General features: G+C 38.0%; 1 protein-coding gene across 6 annotated transcripts in view; it reads left to right on the forward strand.

Moving 5' to 3' along the window:
* The window catches only part of SYTL5 (synaptotagmin like 5), an 83,309-nt gene that overhangs the window by 22,447 nt on the left and 41,097 nt on the right, over positions 1-19,765 (forward strand). For 4 of the 6 annotated variants that reach the window (XM_020777675.3, XM_078390489.1, XM_020777677.3 and 1 more), the window contains exons 2-3: positions 5,935-6,301; positions 18,948-19,160. In XM_020777675.3, the coding sequence (XP_020633334.3) occupies positions 6,183-6,301; positions 18,948-19,160 (332 nt within the window). In that variant the 5' untranslated portion in view covers positions 5,935-6,182. Of the gene's footprint in view, positions 1-2,931; positions 3,821-5,934; positions 6,302-18,947; positions 19,161-19,765 lie in introns of those variants that run through there. The other 2 variants (XM_020777676.3, XM_078390491.1) reach the window with 2 other exon arrangements.

Raw genomic sequence — 19,765 nt, forward strand, 5'->3', positions numbered from 1 at the left:
CTTGAAAGGTTTGACAGCTTACACGTGGAATGTGCGGTATAAATTCAGTTGCGAGTCTCACCTAGAGAGCGACATTTTGAAACAGTGGGATTTACACAATTGTTAACTTACCATTCAGTAATTGATTTGCAGTTCTCCCGCAGGCAGAAACCAGTACGTACACTGTGAACTGTTTACAATGCTGATAAATATCACCTATGTCTATAGAACTGAGCAAATGCTATTTCTAAGGTTCTCCATGGGGTTAGGTGTCAGAAATTCATTTCTCTTTGCAGCATGTGTTAGTTCACTGGGAATGTTACAGTAGTGATGAAACAGAGGTATGGCTATGCATAAAAAGACAAGGTTTAGAACACGTGTGCAGGCAAGGCAATAGCTTTGAGCTGTAACTCATATCCTAGGCCTTTTCTTTAGTAATACAGTTGGGGGGTTTTACTTTTGCTTTAAAATTAACACTTGTTATGCATTTCTTGCTTTCATTTAGTTGAGCTTTTTGTTTGATTTTTCAGATTGCCTTGTCATTTCTGCCTCCAATAAGGAAAAATGGCTTGTTTCATTGTTGATAAAGAATGGCTTTGCTAGTTCTTTTCTAAACCTCTAACAAGAGTTGGTAGGTTGGTACAGTTTATGGGGGGTATTCAGGTGGCCATGGCATGAAACTGGAGAATTGATACATTTACCCTTGCCACCTCTTTACACCTGTATTCTCCAACCTGGTCCCTTAGGAAATGAATTCTCATCAGCCTGAACAATAATTACTGGTGGTTAGGGATTACAGGAGCCATGGACTAAAAAATATGTGTAGCACCAGCCTGGGAGAGCTTCTGGTAAGGGAAAGCTTCTCTTGGGTAAGCAGCGTTGCTGGGCTTTGTTTTTCTTTTTTTTAATGGTAAAGGGCCTAGATTGGCTAGTACCCATTGAGGAGTGCTGCTCTTTCTTGGCTTCTTCAGCGTGATTGTGCAATTTGTGCCGCTTGGAATATGCTCGGCAAAATTTTTCGGGAGCCTAGAGATGAAGAAATAGGACTGGAGGGGCCATGCCCCTTATTGTTTTAACCTTTAAAAATATTTTTGTGGCTGTATCTACAGGAGGTGTGGTGGGGAGTAAAAGAGAAGGAGTAGGAGCGGAGTCTGTTTTTTATATTTCCAACAGTTTCTTCCTTTCACCATGCTGGCTGCCTGTGTGAGCGTCTGCAGTACCTTTTAGTTCCAACATTCTTAAAAGCATAAACATTTTGTATACAATAGTTTTTAATAGGTTCTTAAGGACTTTTTTTTGGATAACTGCTAGGGAGAATGTGAATGGAGGGAAATGAAATGAAAGAACCTGAAAGAGCCAGTCCCTTTTGTGTGTACTAGAAAAGCTTCACCATGTACATCTCTGCAAACTAGTAATTACAGCATCTGTTAATACCTTTAAAACATATCTTTAAAGCCTCAGTAATTACGTATCAGTGGCTTAGGCATCTGGCTGCAGAGCCAAAGGTTGGAAGTTTGATTCTCCACTGGGCCTCCTTGACAGGGGCTGGGATTCAGTGGCCTTTTCCAGCTCTGCAGTTCTAAGATTCTATTAGTATTAGTATTTAATATTTAATATTGCTACTTCCCTTTCCTGCATAACAGACTCAGCATAGTTTGGAGATACTTTAATGAATGTTCCAGTAAACCTTAAAGTCAATGAGAAGAGTTGTGCCAAGGCAGCATATGAGGGTGCCAGCGTTATTCCTTCACAATGAAAGGATGGCTTCCAGCTTGTGACTTAACTTGAGCAATAATTGTGCCAAGTATGCCCTTTGCTGTCCTATTTATTGCTGATTGTAACTTCAAGAAAATTCTTGGAAGGTGTTGGCATTTGTTCTGTGGTTTTGTTCGCAGTCTAAGCCTTTCTTAAATTATTTACAGATAAGAGCATATATCAGGTGTTTTTTTAAAAAAATGCTCTTCAGCAGTATTTGATACTCTTGAGAATTAATAACCGTCTTCTGCCAACTGAATGCTGATATGGGCTTATGTAATTGTCATTTTATATTATAAATGTGTGAGCGCTCCATAACAGTGAATGAAATGAAATAATGTAAGAGTATTTTGAAGATTTGCCAAGACAATCAACCAGCCAGTTATATAGTTTTAAGCTAATCACGGGCATATTTACTTGGATGCAAGCCCTATTAAATTTAAAGTGCCTCGTATTGAAGAAAGTACATAGGATTACAGTCTCAATAAAATAATCTGTTGTCATATTTTGAAGTAGAGCTGCTAACTTTTAGCCATTATGATTAAAGGAACCGTCTATGTACAGAGGTGGTCTACCACTGAATATGAGTTTATTTTGGATTTAAATCTATTTACAATAATTTTGCATAAGATTATACATCACTTTTAAAAAATGTATGTGAGTTAAATAAAAACAAGAGTAACCCAATTTTCTTTCATTGTTCTAATGGAGGAAACTACAGCAGCCAAAATGCTCTTGTATACTGGTCTAACATTGACATCAGAACTTTTGGAGGTGATTTTAATCAAATTAAGAAATAACCATAGATATTACCTTTTGCATATTGCATACTGAGTAATATACAAAAGATAACGTCTATGCTGATTTTCTAACTTAAGAGATTTGCCTCCAAAAGATCCATTGTTGGTGTTGGGCCAGTGCAAAAAGATTCTGCCCAATGTTAAATTTATTATTTAAAATTTACTTTACTTTTTACTTTTTTGTGCCATGTACCTATGTCGTGCTGGGTGTTTTCTTTTTCATGTTTAGTCAATCCATTTGGCCTTATAAATGAGTAAATAAATATATGATGTATGAAGTTTTAATTATGTAATAATAAGATAGTGACATTCCATGGGTTGACTTTACAAATCAGACCATAGCGATATTCCTTTGTGGTACAGCATAAAGTTTGCATGCAGGGGTCAAATGTCCTTGCCATCTGCATGTAACGCTAGGAAATGTCTGGAACACCAGGATAGTCATTCAGTGTTTTGCTTCTTACAGCCTGCTAATTATTCCTTTGAAGAATTTGAGTCCCACCATGATAGGAACAAAAACCTTTTTCTGAGAAAGTTATTTATGTATTTACAGATATTTTGTTTTTCTGTTTTTCCTGTGCAGTAAGTTGGCAGTTGGGGGAACAGAAGATTAGGAGAAACACAGTGCCAAAAAGTACCACTAGCTTGCCAAAAAGGCACAGAGTGATAATCCATGGCGGAAGGTGTTGGTAGGAGGCAGCACGTTATGCTTGCAGAATAACATGGGGATTGAGGGAGAGTGAAGTCTTAGAGCTTGTTATGATAACTTTGCATCTCACCTTGACTACTTTTGTTTCTCGCTAACGATACATGTACATTGAAACCCACTGCTATGGAGAGCTGCTGTCCCTCATTACACATTCTGCTAGGCTTTATATTGATTGGCATAAGGCAGATTTCTTAATTTTTCAGGTATTTTCAGCAGTCAGAGTGATCAGAAATGGCTGTTGGTAATTTTTCTTTAAAGTGCTCTTTCACTTTTTTCACTTTGACTCCACTTTTTTCACGTCATGGTTTGCCAAAAAATGAATTCCAAAGGAGTAAATGCTTTCCTTCCTTCCTTTGGAAACTGAAACAGGTTGATTCTAAAGGTATTTCCTTGTACTTTGATAACTGGCTGCTGGTGGCAAATATTGCATCACACTGCTGGGTGTGTGTATTGTGCAAACAGACTGTAGATGGAAGAACAGCTGGTTTTTCTAGTTGCTTTCTGTGTAGAGGCCACTGGAGCAGTGTTCTGTCATGCTGACTACAAGAAGTGGTTCGACTCTTCCACTCTGCACATGGTAAGCCTTATGTATTTAGAGTACATTGAGAGGATTACCTTCTTCTAGTGTGTTGTCTTGATGAGTAAGAATAAGAACTGGATTTTACAAGGATGCTGAGGTTAAAGTATATTGTTCTTTTGAGAAATTTACTGACTGCCCTTCTGCTTTACTTCCTGATATCTCAGGAACTGATATGGAGTGTTCCCAGAGCAATAGTTTTTTGAGATAGCAGAGAATAGGCATTAAAGAAGAGCATTTTACAGAAGAGTTATTACACTGACCTGAACGGAATAAAATAATATGTTTTACCCAATATGCTTATGGAAAAGTTACTTTCCTGTATTCTCCAGGCACTCAATATATTGACTGGAAATTTCTGGAAGTGACTCTTTTCAGCTCTGGTTAAGTTGCCATGCAGCTCTTGTTCAAACAATAAATTGAATCATAATAAAGATAACGATTTCTTTTTAAAAAGCGAGACTCCAACGTTTAAATACATGTTTAAATCATACTGAGGGATCTTATTTGTTGATTATTTTGCAAAAACCTGCCTGCTCCTTCCTTTCCCATTCTCTTCATAAAGAATCTCTTCTTCATAAAGAATCCCTGCTTCAGGAGGTAGTAGTGTTTAGTCTATTCAGTGATTCAAATGCTCCCGTGTGGCAGTATTCCTTTATAAGATGTCATCTCGTTTGGAAAGTGTTTGGCAATTAATTGGATGCTGAGGAAGGGTCTTTTAATGTGTGGGTGCTGTACTCTTATCTATTTTTACAGTGCTTTTAATTCAGTTAAGTGTAATTATGATAATCTGTTTAATTCTATTTTAGTATTATAACTTTTTAAAATGCACTTCTGAGTGGTACTCAATAGATAGTCTAGATTAAAGATATAGTACAGTCATGCCCCGCTTGACAATTACCCCGTTTAACGATGAATCTGCTTCACGATGATGTTTTTGCGATCGCAAAATGATGTTTGAATGGGTTTTTTTCGCTTAGCGATGATTGGTTCCCTGCTTCGGGAACCGATTTTTCGCTAAACAGTGTTTTTCAACAGCTGATCAGCGGTTTTCAAAATGGCTGTCGGCTCTCAAAATGGCCCCTGTTGTGTTTAGGAGGCATTTTTCGCAAGACTGGCACTGGAAAATGGCCACCCTATGGAGGATCTTCGCTTTACGATGAGGTATTTCACCCATTAGAACGAATTAGCCAGATTCTAATGCATTCTAATGGGCCTTTTAATTTCACTTGAAGAGGATTTTGCTTAACGGCGATTTCAACGGCACAGATTATCCTCATCAAGTGAGGCACCACTGTATTGGATTTGAACCTAGGTCTCTTAATCTGTACTGTTTTCAGTTCATCTTATCCCGAGCCACATTAAGTCCTATTTTTGCAGGAGAGATGGAATATAAATCAAATAAATGGATAAACATACTCCAGTATATAACCCTTGGAGAGAGCCAGTGTGGGGACTCTGGAAAACTGGGTTGAAACCCCCAGTCAGATATGAAAACCCAGTGCGGTGGCAGCAATGGTAGTCCAATATTTTAAACATATCATGTACCTTGAAAACCCTTCTAGGGTCAGACACATCTGGAAGGCACATAATCTCTACCCCATTACCTTTGGACAATAGCAAGCTTCTCCTACTAGCCATGTCCATGCAGAAAAGTGTGAAAAATAGTAATGATTTTATTTCCCCAAGATTCATCCACTTAACAGTTACATAATATGACATCTAGAGTGTCTGTTGAGTACTGTTTGAGGTATTTAGGTACATCTCTAAAAGAAATATTTCCTGCTCTAAACCATCAACATTTCATCTTTTGTATTGTTATTCCCCCCCACCAAAAGTTGGTATGGAATTTGATTTACGGTTGAACTGGAAATTTGCAAAAATATGAATAAGTTAAATGATATTTCTTATTTTATGTGAACATTTTCCTGAATCTTGGTAACACATCCTAGTTGCCTGCCAAATGATAGTTTAGTCATGGTTTACAATGAAAGCATGAATTTTTATGTAGTTAGGTGCAGAATACTGTCTTGAAGGTAATATTTAGTTTATATTGATTATGTAAAATGTTACTCATATCAAAGTAATTCTTTGTTATTGTTATTATTACTCAGGTACCAAGAATCAAAATAAAATGATGATGAGAAATTACTAATCTATGAAGAAAGAAGTGTGGCATGTTCAAGAAATAGAGCAAAGTTTAAATGGACACTCAGGTCACTAAAGGAGGAAATATACAAATTAGCTCTTGCTGGGAGATCTATGAACTTGCAACGCATGGTGATTTGTAGCTGTGTGCCTTTGAACATTCCTTCACTCTTGGAAAATAACGTGCATTATAAAAAGATACAGTTGAAGAAACATGTCTACAAACCTAGAGATCATCAATTTGTCATTTTTACTGGAACATGAAAAAGAAACAATATTGGGAGTACTGAAGAGGGATGAATACCTGAAAAAAACTGAAGATAAACGAATAAGGTAATCTTTTAAATTATCTTTGTTCTCCGCTCATTTAAAGTTATTTTTTGAGTTGGATATTTGCGACTGTCGTTATTTAGTAGTTGTGTTGGTAGTAGTAAAATTTATGGCTTATTTTCTTTCCAATGTGTTCAGTTCAGAATTCTAACCTCTTGGGGCCTGTAGTTGGTTAGAAGACACTTATCTTCTTCTTTCCATGGCCCACAAGTAGGGAAAGAATATTTGTCAATATAAACAGATTGCATCATCAGTTATTTCTAGTCTAGAAATGTTTGACATAATACACATATGAACATGCACAAATGTTTTGAAATATTGTTAATGTTAACTGTGGAGGGTGCTGTAGTTTTGTTGTCTGTATTAATGCATGTAAAGGTAAAGGTTCCCCTTGACAATTTGTCCAGTCGTGTCCGACTCTAGGGGGCGGTGCTCATCTCCATTTCCAACCAATAGAGCTAGCGTTTGTCCGAAGACAATCTTCCGTGGTCACGCGACCAGCACGACTAGACACGGAACACTGTTGCTTTCCCACTGTGGTGGTACCTATTTATCTACTTGCACGTTTGGATTTTGCATGCTTTCAAACTGCTAGGTTGGCGGGAGTTGGGACAAGCGACAGGGGTTCACTCCATTGCGTGGATTCGATCTTATGACTGCAGGTCTTCTGACCTTGCAGCACAGAGGCTTCTGCAGTTTAACCTGCAGCACCACCACATCCCTTGTATTAATGCATAGTTTTATTTTTTAAAAAAATCTTGACCCATATTACAAAGTGATTTAAATGAACCTGACCTGTATTGTGTGCAGCTAATATGGACACATTGCTTACAAATTTCTGAGCATTACAACTTTTATACTTGTTCAGGATTATCCAGCTGTGTTCATAACTGCTTGTTTTCCTTTCTGTGCAAATTCTGTTTATGGTTTCTGGAATAATTAAGAACCTAGGTAGCTAGTGTTCAAATGTTGATGTGTAAAAATAATAATACAGTCATGCCCTGCTGGACGATTACCCCGTTTAACGATGAATCAGCTTAACGTTGACATTTTTGCGATCGCAAAACGATGGTTTAAGTGGGTTTTTTTCGCTGTGCGATGATCGGTTCCCTGCTTCGGGAACCGATTTTCGCTTTACGACGATCAGCAAACAGCTGATAGTCGGGTTTCAAAATGGCCACCGGCTGAAGAAAATGGCCCCTGCTGTTTTTAGGACTGATTTTTCGCACTAGAGGCACCGAAAATGGCCGCCCCACTGGAGGATCTTCGCTGGACGAGCAGGTATTCAGCCCATTGGAATCCATTGAACGGTTTTCAATGTGTGTTTCAATGGGTTTTTTAAAATTTCGTTTGACGACGTTTTCGCTCTACAGCAATTTCACTGGAAGGAATTAACATCATCAAGAGAGGCACCACTGTACAGGAATGAAGCCTACATGGTGCTTGCTATGCCAGTATTAGAATTTTACTATTCAGATTGAGAAAATAACACAGCATTTTTGATAGGATGGACTGAACATTGCAAAGCAGTGAACTACTGTAGGTGGGTTTTTTTGTTTCTTCTTCTTTTTTTTCCTTTTTTACAATCTTCCAGGTGAGTAGGTAACTTACCTGGTTCCAGCAAAAACTACTGAGAGTATTCTGGCATTTTAACAGTTAATTTCTTTTGGCCAAGTTTTTACAGACAAGAGTCCACTTCTTTTTTTTTTTTTTTTTAGTTTTGTGGACTGTAGTGCACAAAAACGTATGCGTAATGAAATTAATGAGTATGTTAGTATGGTTTGAAATCAAGTAGAATGTCTTCTGAAGAGTAGATAGATCTCTTGTAGAGAGAAAAAAAAGCATATATCAAATAGCAACAAATCAACATGTATGTATGTATGTATGTATGTATGTATGTATGTATGTATGTATGTATGTATGTATGTATGTATGTATGTATGTATGTATGTATGTACATTTCTATGCCACCTTTCTCCCAATTAAGGGACCTAGAAATGCCTGAATTGTAGCTCATGCCTTCATTCACTACCTTCACTTTGTCTAGATGTGCTTAGGATGTGGTAAGTAACAAAATGAGAATTTTAACAAACAGCAAAATAAACATAGTGACTTTTTATGAATCAGGGTGGCTAAAAATCAGTACTTCTGAAAAAATCAAATTGATGTAAATCACAATGTAAATTTAAAAATCATTTTTAATTTGTTGTCCAGCTTGTTGTGGACATGAAATTCCATTCAAAATACTGAAGTATTGGACAACATCAGCAAGCATTATGTTAGACTGCACAGGGAAGCCATTGAAATCCATAAACACCAGCAGAGCTTCAACAAAAAAGAGGAAGGTCTGAAACTGAACAAGGCCTGGCTTCCAGCACTGGAAAATACAGCCTGCAGAAGGTCAACGAACTCTACCCAGCCACAAGGACCAGGGATCATTACACAAAAAAGACCAACTAAAGACACCCATCAGTCACAGTGACAGATAATCTCTCCCTCTTATCATGACAATAAATCCACAACAAAAACACGCTGATCACCATCATCACCCTATCTCCTGAAAAGGACAAAAGCTGTTCCCACAGCTATAAATACTCAACTATCCAACAAACAGCAACAGAACATGGACTGAGTTCCTACTCCAGTCCTCTGAAGATGCCGGCCACAGAGACTGGCAAAATGTCAGGAAGAACAACCTTCAGAACACGGCCAAAGAACCCGAAAAACCCACAACAATCAAGAGATTTTGAAACATTATGAATTAGCAGTATAGAAGCTTGTTTGTTTATTGATTTATTTTATTTAAATGAAATATTCTAACCTGTTTTCGTCTTAAAAAGCACCCAAGGTGGCTTACAGTTTAAAAAAAGTTAGTAAAAAAAGCTAGTAAAAATATTAAAAGGATCAATGAATACAATACCAAAAAACATAAGCAACACCACAACACATTCAAAGCACTAAGGTACAACAATCCATTAAAAAACCCTGCTAAGGCATTGAGTCATAAAGGGAAAGTTTGCCTAAAGAGAAAGGTCTTCACCTACTTGTGGAAGGACAGCAAAGATGGGGTCAGTCTGGCCTTCATGGGAGAGAATTCCAAAGTTTGGGAGCAACAACAGAGAAGGCTCTCTTCTGTGTTCCTACCAAAATTGCCTCATGAACCCTTTTTATTTATTTGAGTCCTAAGAATCAGATAGTTCTGGGTCTGGTTAAAAAATGTTCTCACACCACCCATAACTTAGCTACCGTTGAATTCATTCTACTAATATAAAATAGTCTTTTCCTTTAGAGTTCTTTAATATATGAGCCACTTAGAAACTGTGTAGATGGTGGATTAAAATCCAATGACTCATTTGCTTCCTCCTTCTGTATTTCTGGAACACTTAATTCTTGCAATTTTGAAATCAGAAAACGCTGTCACAGTCTTTCAGTGATATTTGCTCTTAAAGGCAGTGCAAGGAAATTTGGAAAGGAATTCATACCAGACACAGCTGTCTGAATTTCTGATGACCCAAGACACTGGTAAAATTGATTTCAAAGAGATCATCATGATAGTTCATTTCAGTATGTTTAAAAATAAAATAAAATGAGAACCAATATGATGTAGTGCACAAGGTTGAGCTAGGACTTAGCAGTAAAAGGTAAAGTTAAAGGTTCCCCTTGACAATTTGTCCATTCGTGTCTGACTCTAGGGGGAGGTGCTCATCTCCATTTCCAACCCATAGAGCTAGAGCTTTGTCCGAAGACAATCTTCCGTCGTCACATGGCCAGCGCGACTAGAAACGGAACGGTGTTACCTTCCCACTGAGGTGGTCCCTATTTATCTACTTGCATTTGCACGCTTTCGAACTGCTAGGTTGGCGGGAGCTGGGACTAGTGACAGTAGCTCACTCCGTCATGTGGATTTTGCAGACCTGGCCTCAAATCTCAGGTTGGCCATGTAAATACCTGGAGCACACGGATGACAGTGGTTATCTATTTCATGAATATCCCATATATCTCAAGTTGGAACTGTCACAAGTCACAGATGATTTGAGGGTATATAACATAAATAAAAACAAAAATACAGTGGTACTTTGAAAACTAGCAGTTTTATTTCATTGTAAACTTTTATGGGTTCAAACTCAATTCTTTAGATACACAAAGTGAAATTTAGTCACATGTTGAAATGCAAGGATACATTGCTTGTGTGGGAATCCAGGGAACAGGGATACAGCCACAGAAAATGAAATTTAAAATGACAAATATTAAAATGGTTAACACAAGTAATGGAATTTGAGAAAGGTGATAATATAATCATCCTGGTCTTATCTAGAGCGATTAAAATATCTAGGTCAGTACTTCAATATATATTTGAAATGCAAAGAGGTTGATTCTGAAGTGCCTTATTTTTTTTCATAATCCTGATTCTGAAGCCATAGTAAATAATTTCTGTCTGTGCATGGACAAACTGCATACGTACATTGACACAGATTGGCTGAACTCCTGTTGCTATTTTATGCAGGCAGAAGGCAAGTGGTGTAACATTCACTTGCTTCCAGCTGACAATTAAAAGAGATCCTGCTGGGATTCATAACCATGTGCCAAGCCAACAGGTGCATGCCCTCAAGAACCACAGCAGCAAATCTTTACTTGCTAGCTAGAAGTGAGTGAAGGTTATGCCTTCTGCCTGCAAAACGATTTCATCCATCATGAGCTAAAAAGCCTTTCTCTTTATTTAAGCCTTTAAATACACACTGAAATTTATGCATGTAACCCATATCCATCCATCCATGCATTAAATTCTGGTTAACCACTATAGCTGTGGTGAATATATATAATCAATATTCACAACAGTAGTAGTAGTAGTAGTAGTAGTAGTAGTAGTAGTAGTAGTAGTAATTGTATCCCATCAAATTCATTCAAGCTTGTGGTGACCTATCTCAGCTTCTCTAGGTATGCAAGTACAGTACTCAGAAGTGGGTTATCTGTCCCTTCTTCTGGGGATGTGCTTGGGACTGTGTAGCTTGCCCAAGGCCATATAGGCTGACTCTTTTTCTAGGGAGACACAGTGGAGAGTTGAACTCAAAGCAGGTGCTCAATCTCCATCCAGCCAACTTTTATTACTTGTTTTAATAGTACAGTTATCACTTTGAATTTTCATTTTCAGTGCCTTTATCTCTCCTCACTGCGTTCCCAACCCCATAATATATATTTGGGATTAATCAATTAATTCTAAGTTACATCGACCCTTGCTAGGATTTCCTATCAAAGGTATCAAAGGACTGTTCCTAGGACTACTAATGCCACAATTCTCTATTCTAAGAGTGCTGCCTTACGAATACCTAAATGTGTCTCCCCGGAGAAAAAGGTCTCAACTGGAAGGCTTTGAGAATGAGTTAGGCGTAGCTTTGTGTTTGAAGTGAAAGCTCCCAGCTGACACTGGGGCAAGAACAGGAAGCTTTGGAGAAGCTAGGCCTAGTTCAGTCACAAAACTTATCACTGAGGTTTTACTCCCAGATGGCGTGCTCTGGTCCATGGGGTCACGAAGAGTTGGACACGACTAAACAACGAGCCATATTTAGGTATCTGTCAGGTAGCATCCTCAGTATGAGATTTGTAATCGAAGAAATCAGAAAATCCCATCTCTATAAAGTAGTCAGAAGTGGAGTACCATTTCCTTTTTTTGGTGCCATTCTAGGTCACTGCAGTTTACCGAAGGCTGCAGAGGCTGGCTGTTTTCCGGGGAGCCATTGAACTCCTAATCCCTGGCTCCACAGCCAGGTAGTTCAAGTCACTGAACTATCTGCTGAAGGGCTACTTGCAGAACATTCACAATGAAATAAAAAAAATCTTACAAATCCAAAGTAAATTCTGATCTCTAAGTATGCTCAATTATATTTGTTTTTATTTTCCAGTATTGCTGTTATACATGGTAAAGTTGAATGTATTTGTTTGGTCATGTTACACCACTTCTTCTGCTGACCTTTCTAGAGTTTCTGGAGAGTTCCTTTTGTACAAATATTAGAGCCAGTTGCATCTGATTTGCACAGAGGAACCAGAGTTATTTGTCTTCAGACCCTTCTTTGGGCCACATCTGATAATCTGTAAGACTAGACTGTACCAATTACCATTTGTTTGGTATCTATTTTGTGACTCTTACTCTTTATTCATTCACTTTAGTTCTCCTTTCTTAGTGATCCTCTCAGTCTTAAGAAATTTTTACCATCAAACACTCCTTTTTATAGCTACCTTTGTTTTTATAGTTATACATTTCAAATTCTCTTGTCTTTATATAGTTATTTGTATTAAGGGCCACAATTCCATATGCATTGTGAAACTCTAGCAATGTACAGTATACACTTTCAAGTCCATTTATTAGATTTTGTTGCATACTTCGTCTTAGGGAAACTGCTCTGGTCCATGTCTACTCTTGTTGTATGGCTATATTTCCACTGTTTAATGAAATTCCAGTATACCGTGAAAATAAGAGAGGGTCTTATATTAATTTTTGCTCCAAAAACATATTAGGGCTTATTTTCAGGGGATGTTTTAATTTTTTTTCATGTACAAGCATCTACATTTATTCAAATACAGTCATGTAATCTTCTGGTTGCTGCACAATGGTGGAGGGCGGGCTTTCACTTAACTGGAGATTATTTTTGGGGTAGGTCTTATTTTCAGAGAAACAGGGTATTTATGCTCCACATTTTCAATTTAAACCTTTAAGCACATTTGTAGGTTTTGTTGCATTTTACTGCTTATCATAACACTTAACATTTATTTTTAGACTGCAAAGCCCTACAGACTCCCTAAACTACTAGGCAGTGATACTATATCATCTTTGTGTTGGATATTGGTGATGACCTCTCTGTTGACTATGTTACTATCATCTAAATCCTCAAATTCTTCTCTAAAGCTATTCTTGGAAAAAAATGGCTCTCTTCTCCATACTTCTATGTACTCTGTTACATGATATTCAACTTTCAGTGCAGGTTTTCCTTGTTAGCATAGGTTGCAATTATATTGATGCCTCATCAAGGCCTTTCCTTTGCCAACAACTCTGTCAGTTTACCACGTTGGACTTTGTTAAAGGCTTTCTCATAGTCAATAAAGTAAGCATCGATAGCCATACTCGTGTCACAGCACCCATTGTCAAACATATGTGACCAGAAAAATGCTTTCTGTTTCTAAATTCCCTGAAATCCAAATTGTGTGTCTCCTGCCTCTTCTTGCAAATTCTGTCTCTTGTAATTTTAATGAAAATGCATTGGCATTTCCCTTTTTGTCTAATATAATAAAAGTTGATCAAAGCCAAGTGTCATGGTTACATGTACTCATAGTTTAGAGAGATCAAACAGCTGTTGACGTGTTCCTAGTAATGCTTTCATGAATCATGTCCTTAACAACAGTATTTATAGTTGGATCTCTTTGATGTTAATGTTTTTGCTTTCTGTTTTAACCCTGCTTTTCTGTATTTCTTAGAATTTGAGACAAAGTGCAGTAACAGCAGGTTTATAGCCTGAATTTACATTAGTTCCAGGATAAACTTTCACTTTTAATCTATTGATTTTTTAGAATATTGGTATTAGCTCTACCTTATGGGAATTTCCAGGCATATAATCTCCTGGCTGATAATTTTAATGTGTTGGTGACCACAGGATCATCTTCTTTTTTTAAAAAAACTATGTCATTTGTTCTTCATGTTCATTCTTCAATATCTCTACAGACCTTTTTCCATATCTTAGCATTAAAATTTCCATTGTGAAATTTAGGAGTTACTTTTTATGTTTTATAACAGCTTCAAGTTCTTCATTTGCCCACCCCATGTTTTCCTTATCTTTTTAAGCAATTGGGTCATACACTTGCAAAGTGCTCTTGTTTATGGGATTTACCATTATTTGGATAAACATTATCTGCTCTGTTTATGGAATAGAGTTTATGACAGCTGCATTTACCAGTACATCTTTTGTTGTCATGATTCCAGTTTTTTAATAATGCTGTGCATCATTACTACCCATATAAAATATATGCCCACAATCTCTTTCTACTTGGCCCAGTCCTGGCCAGGAATCTTCACTTTCTCTAGGAATCTTAAGTACTCATCCTTTTAAATTGTTTTATTGTGGATTTTTTTCTGCAACATTCTCTTTTGTTGCTTCCAGATTCTATTAGGTTCAGCTTTAGTATTCTTAGTGACTTCTGCCCAGGGATATATACCTTTTTACATGTCTATCTAGCCATAGCCAGTATAATTGAAAGCTACAATATGGTAGTTTTCAACTACTTTCTGCATCTTATATTATAGTCAATTAAAATGGGTCTGCACAATTTTCTTTACAGAAGCTTGGCTAGCATTCCTTGTTTTTAGTTTCTGGTTGTTGCTGCTGCCACCTAAGAGTCAGGTGGAGTTTTGAGGTGATTTAGTTCTTGAAGTCTCCGCAGTCAGTCCCCTCTGCCCAAAGCTTTGGCCTTTTCTAGGACTGGGTTAACTAACCACCACCTGGTACCCACCATGGCTGAGGGACATGGGGATGCTAGTCACTCAGGTCAGTCCAGAGCACTCATCTTTTCCCTGATGCCTCATGATTGAAGATATCCATCTTGAGATTGAAATTCCATTTAATTTATTGATTTAGTTTAATTCAAAATTTAAAATCAGATCTGCAACTTACGATTGGTTACCAGTATAACTTGTTCAGTCCTGAGAGACCATTGTTGCAGCCTGTGGCTGCCTAGGGCTTGCTAAAATACAGGTCTGATAGTGTGTCCAGGTGTTCAAGTTGAGTCATGGCAACATGGAAACATTCCCACCTCCACAGAAGCTAAGAAGAAGGAAGATGGACATCTGAGGTCATGAGCACAGTTTTGGCTGCAGTCCAGCAGTGTAACCAATGTGCCACAAGGCTCTTGTCATGCTGCCCTTTTATCCATCCCCAGAAAGATTAGGACCACTTATACCAGAAATATCACTGTTAACAACTGTTAATGACTCATGACAATGGGTGGAGAAGGGCTACAGAAGTGAGATTATCCCTAACTCCCAGTCCTTTGTAATTCTAAGGAGCCTATTCAGACCAGAGGGAGGTGAAATCAAGTGGAGGCTATATCAGGGATCTCCTACCAACTCTCCTCAGACTGAAGAAGCTACTTGGATGAGTAACAAAATGTTTCAACCTAACAAGAAATAAGTTCAGTTGCCATGACTCAGCTTCCAGATAACCTCACCTGGATGACTGAGAATCTTCACAGACATGTCCAGGTGTTCTTTAGCCAGATCTGGAAAAATTGAGCTAATTCTAAAGCATAGTTCCGGCCTGAAAGTATTAAATCTGTACTAGGAGTGCTATTTGACAGCAGCTTAGTAAGAGTTATTTTATCGATATCTTTCTAAAGATATACTTATCCAGCCAGTGTCATGAACTTTTATAGTTGTTGAGAGTTTTCATCTTCTCTAGTCTGCAATCTCTAGAGGAAATGTACATGCAATACAGGATTTCTTTTTGATTTCAAGTATTTTGTGAGGCAGAAATTACTTTGAATGGGTGCAGCTCTACATAATTTACATACTGTACTTGTGCTGAGAATAGTCATTGGAGGCAAGATAGCAGGCTGCTTGGTGGAAGCTGTATTATGATATCCAGGCTGTAGCCTCACCCAAACAGCAATGTGATGTTAATGTGATCTTTGTGGAGCACTGAACCAATTTGAACATACCCTATGCCTCTTGCTGTAGTACACATAATGTATACCTCATATTGCAGCTGTGTTATATGATATGGCATCCTACCCAAAAGGGAGGGTAGTTTTTTTCCCTTATGTACAGTCTTCTTCTTTGACCACAGAAACAGAATGCTTCACTTTGCGCAATTTGCACAATGTTACCATCATAGATGGTACCATCAAGTGACAGATTTTACTTTCTTGGGCTCCATGATCACTGCAGATGGAGACAGCAGCCACGAAATTAAAAGACGCCTGCTTCTTGGGAGGAAAGCGATGACAAACCTTGACAGCATCTTAGAAAGCAGAGACATCACCTTGCCAACAAAAGTCAGAATAGTCAAAGCTATGGTTTTTCCAGTAGTGATGTATGGAAGCAAGAGCTGGACCATAAAGAAAGCTGACCACCGAAGAATTGATGCTTTTGAATTGTGGTGCTGGAGGAGGCTCTTGAGAGTCCCCTGGACTGCAAGGAGAACAAACCTATCCATTCTAAAGGAAATCAACCCTGAGTGCTCACTGGAAGGACAGATCTTGAAGCTGAGGTTCCAGTGCTTTGGCCATCTCATGAAAAGAGAAGACTCCTTGGAAAAGACCTTGATGTTAGGAAAGTGTCATGGCAAGAGGAGAAGGGGACAGCAGAGGATGAGATGGTTGGACAGTGTCATCGAAGCAACCAACATGAATTTGACACAACTACGGGAGGCAGTGGAAGATAGGACCTGGCGAGCTCTGGTCCATGGGGTCACGGAGAGTCGGACACGACTGAACGATGACCATCATAGAACAAATTACCTTGACTAAACTTGTCAGCAGCCATGTCTTCTCTTTTTATCTTTGAATGTTGTCTATGCTTTTTGCAAGAGTGGTCTGTGTGAGAAAACATTATCTGCAAATCATACTCTGACAGATATTGAATAGTATTTAGTAAATTTTTGATTCTGTGGAAATATTGACAAATTTAGAAAAGAAGTGATGCAGTTAAAAGTTGTAAGCAGGTAATTTCCTGGTATTCCAAATAATAAATACATAGTTTTCACCTATCCATCCAACTCGAATGATAAATAACGATGCAGGTTATTGAACTTTGGGCATATCATGAGAAGATAAGCCTCACCAGTAAAGACGATAATGCTAGGAAATGTTGAAGGCAATAGTAAAAGAAAATGGCTGAATATATGGATTGATTCAGTAAGGGAAGCCATGATTTTGACTTTGTAAGGGCAGTTAATGACAGGATCTTCTGGGGGTCACTAGTTCATAGGGTCACTGCAAGTCAGAAGTAACTTGACAGCACATAACTATAAATGACACTTTAAGTTCTGAATTTTTCCTCACTTAAAATTTGATCGTACACAATGTATGTTTGTATTGAAATGTGCAGTTCTGTGAAGAAAGGAGGTTTGAGACCATTGTCTTCCACTTTTCTGCATTGTGGTACCATCAAAAATCACAATGGCAGAATGGGAGGAAAGTTAAATTCACACTGTTCCTGTTCATCACAACCCTGAGCTTGATTTCCCACATATTTTGTAGTTTGGCTTTCAGTCTGCAGGATAAAATCTAGGTTGGATCATTATCTAGAAACAGGCACTGATTTGGTGATTATGATCTTGAATGTGTAATTGCATCACATGAAATATAGACTTCTTCAGTATGCCTGTCCTGATGTCAACCATCTGTGGCAAGAAAGGGGCTGTGCTAGCCAGTAGGAAGCTCTGTGTTCCAACTTTCTAGGTTAGCAGTATTTGTCACCTGGTTCTATCAGTGTTGCTTGATTTTCAAATACTGTACTAGTAGGCAATTTATGGCAAAGTCCAAGTTTAATTCTGTGTAAAAACAGTTGTATAAGTTATTTCAGGGTCCTTTTTATCCATGGTTCAGCTGGTGTTCTGAACAGCTTGCTTCAGCTTCAGCCATAATAACGCTTCTTTTGCTTCACTTAATTCTGTAGCTGGTTATTTCTTACACTAGGCTCTTTTGTTTTTGTTGTATTCTTTTTGGTAGATTCAGAATTTTAAGGAAGTAAATGGAGCAAGACTGCTATCACATATATCCGTTTATGACCCCACTTGTATTTTAGTACAACGTAATGTTTAAACCTGTGAATTCTTCTGTATAATGTCATACTCAATATTTGGTGCTTTGCAGCCAAAAATGTGACTTGACTAATTGAAAAACATTGTGCTTGAGGCCCTGTAGAAGTTATGAAAGGAATTTTGATTTGTCAGTGGGCTTGCTTCACAAATGTATCATTTTTAAAATAAAAAAATGTATTTCAACATTAATGAAACAAAACATTATTTAAATACAAAATGTATAAATAAACATGGGGGTACAGCCAAGTCATGGCACCACGTTGTTTACGGAAAGTATGTGTGGATGTTGGCATTGCTGTCAAGAGTGGCTGCAGGCATTTATTATTTAGTGCAATGTTCTATGTCTATTCTATCACGTATCTTGCCAGAATTTTGTAGAGTGTGCTGTTGACCTGAATTCATGTGTAGATACGGTTATAAAACAATTAAAAGGATTCCATATTGCCTCCCCCCCCAGGTCATCTGGCTCATCTGCTGCTTTTCATACCTGAAGATCAGGTGTTCTCTTTTCTGCCAGGGCCATCTGTGGTGCCCGTTTTTACCCAGTTTTCTATTGTCAGCCCTCCATTGCCTTGTTATTTATAAGCATAGTGCTGCTATTAATAAAGATGTTGGATGTTTATGTAACAGTTGTTCACTAGGACGCAGAAAAATAGACAATATATACAAGTCTCCATAGTGCTTTATATTTTGACATACTGTATATCAAAAGTTCATAGTGTTCTCACAATGTGATGATATTGCAAGCATGACCCCCATTTACAAAGTTTTTACCTAATAGCAATTAAACCTACTTCAGTGCTTTTTGGTGAAGATTTTCTTTTACTTTTTTGTTCTTCGTCTTCCAGAAAGTTGAAGAACGAGCTACTGGAAATCAAACGGAAAGGTGGCCGACACTACCAACAGGACAATAGCAGAGTCTGCATCCGCTGTCAGAAAAATTTGGGTTTAATCTTTGATAGAGGGGATTTCTGCCAAGCTTGCAAACTCAGAGTTTGCAACAAATGTCGTGTTGTTGGGAACAATGGCAACTGGAAGTGCACCGTGTGTGATAAGATTGCGTAAGTGTTACTGCTACTGAACACATTGAGACAGAAAACTCAGTTCCTAACCTTGTTATGCCATTGACGATAAAATGATGGTGGGAATGAAGTGAGGAGCTGGGGTAATAATGGAATTTTGGGTTTTGTATGAACTTGAAAATTTTCAAATTCAGGAAAGGGGATATTAAGCATCTGCATTTCTTTCGAATACTGAGTGAGAACATGGTTCTGCCCTATACCAGCATCTCTACCTATGGTCATCATCATAAAGGTTTTGCTTACCTGTAAAATGGCCACAGAACCATCCTTTTATGTAGGTCAACCTATAGAATTAATGGGTCTTCACTTAGTAGCAGTAAGAGCAGCTACCAGAGCAGCTACCATGAAGAAGATATTCCAAAGACTAAAGCATCAGAGTGGTGTTGTTGTTTTTTTAGTCCTATTTCTGGTTGTCTAAGCTTTGAAGCCTTGATTGCATGAGGATGGAATTCAGAAAATGATGTTAAGTAAAAGTGTAAAGTGTGCTGCTTATATACCGCCCCATAGTGCTTCAAGCGCTATCTGGGCGGTTTACAAGTTAATTATGCAGGCTACACATTGCCCCCTCCCCAGCAAGCTGGGTA

This window comes from Pogona vitticeps, chromosome 3 (assembly GCF_051106095.1).
Source record: "Pogona vitticeps strain Pit_001003342236 chromosome 3, PviZW2.1, whole genome shotgun sequence".
Classification (NCBI taxonomy): Eukaryota; Metazoa; Chordata; class Lepidosauria; order Squamata; family Agamidae; genus Pogona; species Pogona vitticeps.